The sequence below is a fragment of the Meles meles genome, chromosome 7, assembly GCF_922984935.1.
Source record: "Meles meles chromosome 7, mMelMel3.1 paternal haplotype, whole genome shotgun sequence".
Taxonomy (NCBI): Eukaryota; Metazoa; Chordata; class Mammalia; order Carnivora; family Mustelidae; genus Meles; species Meles meles.
Window position 1 is genome coordinate 123,340,956 of NC_060072.1, and position 10,773 is coordinate 123,351,728.

At 42.4% G+C, this 10,773-nt stretch overlaps 1 protein-coding gene across 1 annotated transcript; it reads right to left on the reverse strand.

The window, feature by feature from the left end:
- Positions 1 to 451: 451 nt before the first annotated feature.
- On the reverse strand, positions 452 to 4,613 carry LOC123946498 (phytanoyl-CoA dioxygenase, peroxisomal-like). Its single transcript, XM_046011862.1, has 3 exons — positions 4,530 to 4,613; positions 2,954 to 3,135; positions 452 to 592 (listed from the first exon to the last, which is right to left on the reverse strand). Exons 1-3 carry the CDS (start codon positions 4,555 to 4,557, stop codon positions 452 to 454), a joined length of 351 nt encoding a protein of 116 aa, XP_045867818.1. The 5' UTR covers positions 4,558 to 4,613.
- Positions 4,614 to 10,773: the final 6,160 nt, after the last annotated feature.

Sequence of the window (10,773 nt, forward strand, 5' to 3'; positions counted from 1 at the left end):
CTGTGAAATATGAGGTCTGGGCAGTCAATTCAGAACATTTGCATAGAGTTGATAATGGTTTTCCAAATAACAAAGCTATTATAAACCTTCCTCTTAGTGGTTACTATGAGCCATATACATTCCAAATTTTATGATTTGTATATGCCAGTCATTGTTTCAGCCTCCAAAAACACAGGCTATGGGCTCCCAAGTATGTTCTTCCTCTGAAGCAATTCTATGAATGTTCATAATTCATTATCAGCAGGATTACGATCCTGAGCTCACCTGGCTTCTAACTGACATGAGCAAAAATGCATGAGGTAGCAAATAGATTTCCTGCTAAATAAACCAGACTAAATGCCAGTTTCATTCAATGTCACAAATCTCATAAAGTTTCACATATCTTGACATTTTTGTTTCTAATGTATTCATCGTTGGAAACTACAGTGATATGAATGCATACCTTCCGGTATCATTGAGTTCTGTTCCAACCAAATCCATGGATGAGCAAAGGATGAAAGGAAACAGTGTCTCCCTTCTCCATCACAAGATGCACTCGGGGGCAGTTTTCATCATAGTCCTGAATCCCGTAGAACATTATGTTAACTCCTCCCTAGAACACATAAGAGAACCAAGACTATATTTGAGGAGCCCAATGATTAAGAATTTTATCAATGACTCATTAGGAAAATCAGAGGTTTCCTAAATTCTGCCAAGAGAAAGACACAAAAAGATTCTTAAAATCAACTGCGAATATACAAAAACTTCTCAGACACCTGGTTGTAAAAATCATGGATTTGGGGGACCAAATGAAAAATATGAAATTTCTACTTATACTTCATTACCAAATTATAAATGAAGATCTAGACCAACTTTGCATTTTGCAGTTAACATGGGAGATCCCCTTTCCAGCATGAATCTGTAATCACACTTTCCCAACATGATCTTCTTCTCCCCCGGAACTTTGCCTAAATCATTCTTCTATTATTCAGGAGTACCTCTGGGAAGCAAACTATTTTCTCAAGCCAGAAGAGAGAAAATGTTCAAGTTTCCTCAGCTCAGAAAGCACTCATGAGTAAAGAAAGAATAAAGAAAGAGTAGTAAAGAGAGTAAAGAAAGAATAGTAAATTACAACACTGTACTTTCTTAGAACTACTTCCAATGTCAGTTATTGCTTTAAGTAATGGTTACGGGGGCATCACAGTATCCCAGTCCCCTTCATAAGACTGTCCCACATTCTTCTGAGGGAAGGATTCTTTCCTGCTGGACTGTGTTGGGACTTTCATCCAGTGTATTTCTCTCCTGGCTAGGTGGATATGTAACCTATGCTAAGTCAATCTGACCTCCCACTGTCATCACTGTGTATCTGAACAGAGGATCGATCAAAGGCATTGGTCATGGTCAAGGTTCAACTGCCCCTACCAAGTGCCCCATCCTGACTTCCCACTGACACACTCCCACTTTCCTTCTTACCAGAGTCAGCCAGCCTTTCCATAGACTCAGCGTGTGCCTCTGACCATCCAAGACACACTCCTTGGCTTAAGTCAGCCACAGCCCACTTCCATTGCCTGCAACAAACTTTCCCTAAACCTCAACTCACTTTTTCCATAAACCTCAACAGTTTATGAATCTCACAATTTCAGATTTTGTATCAGAATCCAGACTCAAAAGATTTTCAATTGGCACTAATCCTCAGTGTAAGACTTCTAACTAATTGAGACAGAAGTCCTGAAAGCCATATTCTTTACTTCCTACAAAAAACCCACATGCATTCTTCCCACCTGAACAACACATGCTCTTCTGGGGTTTTCAGATCTTATTAGCTTTTTTTTAAAGATTTTATTTATTTATTTGACAGACAGAGATCACAAGTAGGCAGAGATTCAGGCAGAGAGTGAGGAAGAAGCAGGCTCCCCGCTAAGCAGAGAGTCCGATGCAGGGCTCAGTCCCAGGATCCCAGGACCGTGACCTGAGCCAAAGGCAGAGGCATTAACCCACTGAGCCATGCAGGCACCCTGAGACTTTATTGTCTGAGCCTACAACACTCATCGTCTCCTCTCTGGTTTCTCTGCCTCTGGACTCCTCACCTCCAGTATCTCCTGCTCTTGATCTCAAGGTGATCATTCTTGAAGAGCCGATTTGATCTCACCATTCATGGGTTCAAAAGCGTTCAATAGTTCAATCAGTAAACCATGCAACAGGCAGGCAATGGAATGCTACTCATCCTTTCCCAGAGTCTTTGCTGGTCTCTCTAGCAGGGAGGAGATGATTCCTCCGTCGTCTCTATCCTAAGATCTAGCAATCAGTGGGTAAGGATTACTTGGCAGCTGATACAGCCATCTGGTGTTGTGGGTGTTTATGTCTGACCTCTGCAATGAAGCTTGATGATTTTTAGATCCTATACAGCGCCTACCAGAGATCCCCACAGTGGTCAGCTTTCCAAAACTTGTTGAAAGAAAAATAATTATTCTACCTGACATCTTTGAATTTTCCCTGATCCTGGTTCGAAAACCTAAAACACGGTTTTGCTAAGAAAGGAAACGCCATCTCATTGTTAAAGTTCTGTACTTAATTTGATTGAAAATCAAAACAATAAATATTCTGGTTGCGATTTATCTTCTAGGGGCACCTATGTGTCTCAGAGAGTCGGGTATCAGATTCTGGATTTTGGGATCAGGATATGATTTCAGGGTCACAAAATCAAGCTGCATGTTGAGCTAGTGCTCACCAGAGGCTACATGTCTGTGTTCTTCCCCGTCTGCCTCTCTTGGCCCACGCCACCTCTCACAAGTATCATGACCAAATAACACGAGTTGTCTCCCTTGATCCCTGTCTCTTTCTGTGATTGACTCAAATAAATAAATGAATAAAATCCTAAAAAACAAAGGAGCAAAGAAAGGGAAGAACGAAGGGAGGGAAAGAAGGAAAGAAGGAAGCAAGGAAAAAGAAAGGAAAGGAAGGAAGGGATTTATACCTCCCACTTGGGATAAGCATGTGGCTTCAGGTCGCCTTTGTGACTGCCTGGGAGCACACACAGGCAGCCATTGTTCCGGTCGATGTGCTCCATGGCTGTCCAAACACCAACTATGTTATTGCTGGGCCTGATGGGGACATAGTACAGATCCTGATGCAATGGGTGGCGGGATGTCTTCTTGCCTGAAACAGAACCTGCTGTTAAACCACACTTGAACCTCAGAATTCATCTCCTCTGCCTGAAAACCAGATCAGTGACTATCCCTCCAAAACTCAAAGACATGAAACCACACTACAGACAATCAGCCTGGAGAGATAAGCACCAAATTGGAATATCAAATCAACAGGGTGACTCTAGATCCTACACTTTTTTCTGGATTTCTGACAGCCAGGGATTCACACCATTCTCTAGCAACTCATAACATGTTACGATCTCTATTGGGCTTTATTCCTTTGTAACTCTGGTTTGTGCACAGAGCCTAGTACTCAAAGAAAAGTTTCGTCAACTGAAGAGAGTAACCAAATTTGAGGTGCCCTCTTAGCCCTCTAAGTGGCTGATACAAACACTATCAAGTGAAGAAATTAATAAAAGGCTTCCAAGAAGTTCTTCCCAGAACTAAGAGCACTTGGTGGACAGTCACTTTGTAGAATCAGAGATCACAGAACCACATTTATGTGGTTCCCTCTTTTGCACTCTGAACTTGGTACTGTTCCCCTATGCCCAACCCTGACGTCTCTAAGCAAGACATCCAGGGTAGGAGAGATTTCATGGTGCTACACTATACGCTAGTCACAGAAAGCTCTCCTGGCCTCTTTTTCTCCAAAAAAAGTGGAAAACAATAAAGAATTCTGAAGGACCAATTTATTACTGCTACTAGAGTAGAATTTCTCAGCGTGGACCAAGAGCTGTTGGCTTTAAAAATGCAGAATATTGGGGGTGCCTGGGTAGCTCAGTCAATTAAGCATCTCTTGATTTCAGCTCAGGTCTTGATCTCAGGGTTATGAGTTCAAGTCCCGTGTTGGGCAACGCATGTTGCCTACCTAAAAAAATTGTTTTTAGTGCAGATTCCTGGGTTTTAGCTTCCAAATCAGTTTCTCTGGGAGTGCGATCTTAGGAGCTACATTTTACCAAGCACAAGACATTTTAAGTCAAGTGATGTATGTGATTTATAAGAAAGCTTTAATTTTGATAATAATAATAATATCTTCAATCAGCAAAACAGATTTCACACCATCATTGATGAGAATAGATAACAAAGCTTAGGGATGATAATTATAATAATAGGAGTCTATAGTATATGAACAGTCATGCTTATTAAACCAATCTTGTGAGCAGCAAGCCAGTCAGTCATCCGTAAATCCAACAATATCCCTACAGTTAACATCTGAAATCGCTATTCTACCTCACTATTGTTATGATGTATGCTATTTTAAGATAAATAAAAGGTCATATATATTTAGTTATCCAAATTGAGCAGTTACACACACAGCTAGAGTTAGAACACCTTAAACTCTCTCTTTTCCTCTCTTTTTTTTGGGGGGGTGAGGCTTCTCCAAAACAAATAAGAGCCCTTTACCAGAATCTGGAGGTTTGTTTATCAGCATTGTATGCAGGGCCACAATATCAGGTCCAGTGAAGCACTCCACATATTTCAGAATCTAAGGGAAAAGAGGAAAAAAGTTTGACGAGAAATCCAATGCACAAAAGTGGCACAAAGTACAATTATCTGTACAAGAGCCAAGATGCCTTTATTCAACACCTGCTAGGAGCGTCTGGGTCGCTCAGTCAGTGAAGCTTCCAACTCTTGATTTCTGCTCAGGTCATGATCGCACAGTCACAGGATCAAGCCCTGGACTACTGGGCCCTTTGTTCAGTGGGGAGTCGACTTGAGATTCTCTCCCTCTGTCCCTCCCCTCCAAACAAACTAATATATATATATATATACACACCACTTTGTATTTCAGAACATTGCAAACAAAGCTTGAAAGCATGAAAACGTTGTAACAGCAAGTGTGTAAAACTCTGAATTAAACAGGCCTTTCCAAGCCAGTTGGAACCCTAACCACTTTTTCTACAAGAGAGGCATGTGCGGGCGCCTGGGTAGATCAGGTCATGATCCCAGGGTCCTTGGATTGAGCCCTGCATCAGACACTCTGCTAGTGGGAAGCCTGCTTCTCTTCCTCTCTCTGCATGCTTCTCTGCCTACTTGTGATCTCTGTCTGTAAAATAAATAAAATCTTAAAAAAGGGGGAAAGGGGCGCCTGGGTGGCTCAGTGGATTAAGCCGCTGCCTTCGGCTCAGGTCATGATCTCAGGGTTCTGGGATCGAGCCCCGCATCGGACTCTCTGCTCTGCAGGGAGCCTGCTTCCTCTTCTCTCTCTGCCTGCCTCTCTGCCTACTTGTGATCTCTCTCTCTGTCAAATAAATAAACAAAATCTTTAAAAAAAGGGGGGGGGGGAGGAAATACAAGTTCCTTTTCTTTCTTTCTTTTTTTCTAAGTTTATTTGAATAATCTCTACACCCAACATGTTGGTCGAATTCATGACTCCAGCCTGAGGAGATAAGTTTCCACCAACCAAGTCTGCCAGACACTCCTTCCTTCTTCCCTTCCTTTCTCCCTCCCTTCCTTTCTCCCTCTCCCCTCCCTCCCTTATTTCCTTCCTTTCTTCCATCTTCCTTCCCTTCCCTACCCCTTCTTCCTTCTTTCTCTCATTTTTTCTCTTTTCTCTCTTTCTTTTTTCTTTTCTCTTCCTTCTTTCTTTCCTTCTCTTTCTCTGTCTCTTTTTCTTCTTTTTCCAACAGTTTAAATACTTCAGGGACAAGTAACCAGGATTCCGGCCACCATCATCAGTGTCATACACATCCATCACCTCTCAAAGCTCCCTCCCACACTCTTGCCCTCATTATTTTGTGTGTATGTGGTAAGGACACAACCATAAGATCTACTCTCTTAGCAAATTTTCAGTAGATAATGCAGCATTGCGAGCTAGGGACACTATACTGTATTGTAGATCTCCAGAACTATTACCTAGCATACCTGAAACGTGGTAGCCTAAAACCATCCCCTCTCCATTCTCCCCTCCCTTCATCCCTGGTAACCACCATATTCTCTGCTTCTAGGATTTTGGCTCTTAAATTCCTCCTATAAGTGGTAACGGGTAGTATTAATCCTGTGATTGGCTTATTTTGCTTAGCATTGTGCCCTCAAGCTAAATCCATGTTGTCACAATGTCATTTGTAGTCACAAAGGGCAGTATCTCTTCCCTAATTAGAGTTGAGTCATATTCCATTTGTGTGCCTACCGTATTTTCTTTATCCTTTCACTTGATGACAGATGCTAAGGTTGTTGCCATATCTTGGCTCTTGTGAAAATGTTGCAATGAATGTAGGAGTGCAGATATCTCTTTGAAATCTAATTTCAGTTTCTTTGGAACTGGAATCCAGTGGGATTCCTGGATCATTTGATAGTTCTATTTTTAATTTTTTGAGGACCTTCCGTACTATTGTCTATAATGCCAATTAGAACTAGAAATTCTTTTTTTTTTCCATTTTATTTATTTTTTCAGCGTAACAGTATTCATTCTTTTTGCACAACACCCAGTGCTCCATGCAAAACGTGCCCTCCCCATTACCCACCACCTGTTCCCCCAACCTCCCACCCCTGACCCTTCAAAACCCTCAGGTTGTTTTTCAGAGTCCATAGTCTCTTATGGTTCGCCTCCCCTCCCCAATGTCCATAGCCCGCTCCCGCTCTCCCAATCCCACCTCCCCCCAGCAACCCCCAGTTTGTTTTGTGAGATTAAGAGTCATTTATGGTTTGTCTCCCTCCCAATCCCATCTTGTTTCATTTATTCTTCTCCTATCCCCCTACCCCCCCCATGTTGCTTCTCCATGTCCTCATATCAGGGAGATCATATGATAGTTGTCTTTCTCCGATTGACTTATTTCACTAAGCATGATACGCTCTAAGAACTAGAAATTCTTTCTGGAATATCTTTCCCATCTAGTGTCTGCAGGTGACTGACACGGCATGTCACTGTTTCTTTGCTCTCCCTCATTTTTCCCATTATTTCTTCATCTTAAAGAGTAACTTCCAGAATGTCTCACCTTATAAACATGTTATTTCTTTCTTTTTAAGATTTTATATATTTATTTATTTATTTGGGAGAGAGAGAAAGCAGGGGGAGGAGCAGAGGGAGAGGAACTGGCAGACTCCATGCTGAGTGCTGAGCCAGAGGCCAGGCTCGATCTCAAGACCCTAAGAACACCACCTGAGCTGAAATCAAGAGCCAGCCAGTTCACGCATTGAGCCACCTGGATGCCCCTAAACATGTTAGAGTTTCTTAAGGCATGTCTTTATGGAATGTGGTGAAACTGCCATACTCACGGAGAAAAGCAGGCCAGGACTCAGAAAAGAGTTTCTTAGCTATTGCCTATTTCCTCTGAGTCAGGGTGGACAATCATCAACACCCAGAGCAAGGCTAGCCCTTTGGCCTTCATCTTTGGGTTCTCTCTCCTTTTTCCATGATTCCTCCCCACCCAGACTCTTAGATTTGTTTAGGTTGACAGAAATGTCCTGGGCCTTCTCTCATTAGTTCTTCACCTCATAGCCCACAAATTGATCATCCCAGGGTTGGAACCTGATCCTGAACTCATTGACTGGATTGCCAGGGGTCTTCAGGAGAGGCGCTTATGTTTATCATAGTTCATTAAGGTGAGGTATCTGGCCTTTGGTAGGTAAAGGAAAGGGATTCTCCATCTTTCTGCTTCTGAGAAAAAGGGCTCTAGACAGGGCATGGGTTAATCTGTGAGTCCTTCCTGCCCTCGCCTGGTGGAATGTAGGCACTGCAAATGTATATTAAATTCAGGCCAATCCAGATTATTTAAAGGTCAAGGCACTGACCCACACGGGCCCTGAAAGTTATTGACTTCCCTGACCAATGGGAAAGACAGTGAGATGAGACTACCTACACCTGTAGTTTTAATGTCCACCCCCCGCAAATACCTCGATTTACAAGTGTGTGAATATCCCTGTCACTCTACTGTGAGCTGGTTTAAGTGGATGGTTGGTTGTTCAGAGATGAAGGAAATCTTTGAATGCTTCCAATTATTGTCTGTCCCTTTATTTTTATTTTTTTAAGATTTTATTTATTTATTTGACATAGAGAGATCACAAGTAGGCAGAGAGGCAGGCAGAGAAAGAGGGGGAAGCAGTCTCCCCGCTGAGGAGAGAGCCCAATGCAGGGCTCGATCCTAGGACCCTGAGATCATGACCTGAGCAGAAGGCAGAGGCTAACCCACAGAGCCACCCAGGCACCCCTGTCTGCCTCTTTTAAATGAAAGGAGGATGGGTTTAAAATGTCTCATGGTAGATCCCACAGGGGAATTAGAACAATAATTTTTCCATAGGTAATTTGATGAATGTTCCCAGTTTTAAAAACAGTGATTTGGATTATGTGGAAATTCCTTAAATTCACATCTTTAATAACTGTGCTATTAAAATAAAAATATTTGAGAACTTTTGAAATGGAACATTAATGAAACCAACATTATCACAAGAATGATCATTTCTTTCTCCTTCAGCATTTGGCATTTATTGTTATTAAAGTTGGAATTTTGAAGATCACTTCATAATCACCATTTCCCATCCTATTCAAGCAATGTGCTTCATTTCCCGAAGCACTGAAAGTGTCCTTGAAGACAAATATTGAAACACAACGGTTTTCAAAACCATTTGAGGAATACTTCTCCCCAGATGTGTAAGAAGTTAAAGAAAATGGTTTTTTAACAATAGCCATGTTTGAGCAGTTAAAAAGATTAACATAACCAAAGACTCTTCAATTAAGTTGTTTAAGAGTTGTGCACACTTATGACCAATTTTTAAAGATTTTATTTTTAAGTAATCTCTGTACCCAGCTCAGGCCAGAGCTCACATCCTGGAGACCAAGCTTTTCACGCTCTACCAACTGAGCCAGCCAGGTGCCCCCAAACTCTTTCATTATATGAAGGAGAAATTGCAATCAATCTCAGATTCAAATATGCCATTCATTCCTGAGAAGAAGAGATGATCATATCCCAGTAATTCAGGACCAAGGTTTAAAATTGGTCAGATTCATTCATGCATCAAACAGAAGCCAGCATCTTGGCCATTACCTGCAGCTCTCCCCATCCTGGACTGTCTCAGCTATGGGGGCAGTTCAGTGCTCCCAGCGAAGGCCAGCCCTCCCCTTGGGCAGTGACACCTATCTCCTGTCTTGACTATTCCAGAACCTTGTGCAAGCGATTCTCCTTTTCTTTTCCACCCTGATGGATCCCCTCTTCCACCATTAGCATAGATGTTTGCTGTCAGCTTCCCATCTCTTCGAGGCTCCCTGCCTTCAAGATGACATTTCCTCCATCTCTCACTCACACATTTCTCCATTCTTTCTGCAGCAAAGCTTGAAAAAATTGTGTACATTCCCTGTCTCCAGTTTTTCTCCTCTCCTTTTCTTTGGAAGCCCATCCATCTTCCATTCTGCCCAAAGTGCCGGTCAAAGTGGACCAGCGATTACCATGTGGTGCACCCAAAGGGCGATTCTCATTTTGGAGCTTATTAGACCCCAAGCATCACAGGACTCAGCAAAACACACACACAACTTCCCTCCCTGTTCCTTCTCAGCCTCCTTCACTGGGTCTCCCTCTCGCCCAGGCTCCTTTGACAATTCTTTCTATACACATCGCTTTCCCAGTAATCTCCATCTTGTGACTTTCATTTCCTTCTGTAACCTAATGATCCTTAAAGTTATATCTTTGGTCTGAACTCTCCAGAGGATTCCAGACCCTGCTTCCACATCGTCTAACAGACATCTCAAAACAGAATTCCCGAACTTCTCCCCTCAACAGTCACGCTCACCCACAAAAAAATGTATGTTTATGTCCTAAGTCCCCAAAAGGTGAAAGTGATCTTGTTGGGAAAAAGTGTCTTTGCGGGTATGATTAAGGATCTCAAGATGAGATCATCCTGGATTATTTGGGTGAGCCCTCAAACCCAAGGAAAAAATCTCTCCAGGTGACGACATCTGACCATCCCCACTCCCTTTCTGCTGAGTACCGCTGATCTCTCGTATTTTGTGATGAAACAGAGAGGGAGGAAAGAAGCAAAAAAAATTGGAGGTAAGGAAGAAACACACACACACACACACACACACGTACCCAAGCACACACTCCACTCATTTCCATTCCTTTAGACCTGAAATACAATATCAGAATCTGCCCCATAAAGATCGTGGTCTTCTCACATGAAAAAAATTTAAGAAAAACAGGATAAATCTAATTCTAGGAGCACAAATATAATTTAGCTAAGTGTTGTAGCTATAAGACAAGCTTTCTATAAATCATTTCCACACAAAGAGATGCAAGTGTATTTTCTCTGAGCCTGTTTCCGATATCAGCCAAAATTAAAACTAGTGTGAGAGACTGATAGGGTGTGCACTGCCCAGATTTGTGATCTTTTAGCATGAACTCGAACCTCAAAGATACATACATATCAATCCAGCAGAAGATGAAAGGATAAAATTACCACTTACAGAATTGTTCTGGTCGAGAAATATCAAGAGGCCTGGGGTAAATTACCTAGCATGAAGTGAAGAAAAATCAACCCACAAACCTTCGCACACTCCTTAAGCACCTCACTTGTGCAGGGCTGTCTGCAAAGAAGAGGAAAAGAGTGGACAGCCACCCTTCCTGTGAGCAGAGCATTCACGCCCTAGCTGGGGAGAAAGATAGTAAGACTCTGGCAAGGGCAGGCATGCTGCAGGCAGAACTTCTCCCCAGGGCATGTG

Coding starts and splice junctions, on each gene's coding strand:
- LOC123946498 (XM_046011862.1), bottom strand. CDS start 4,557: ATGCTGATAAACAAACCTCCAGATTCTG. Junction 3,136..4,529: donor AAACAAACCTCCAGATTCTG/GTAAAGGGCTCT, acceptor GTTCTGTTTCAG/GCAAGAAGACATCCCGCCAC. Junction 593..2,953: donor ATGCTTATCCCAAGTGGGAG/GTATAAATCCCT, acceptor TATGTGTTCTAG/GGAGGAGTTAACATAATGTT.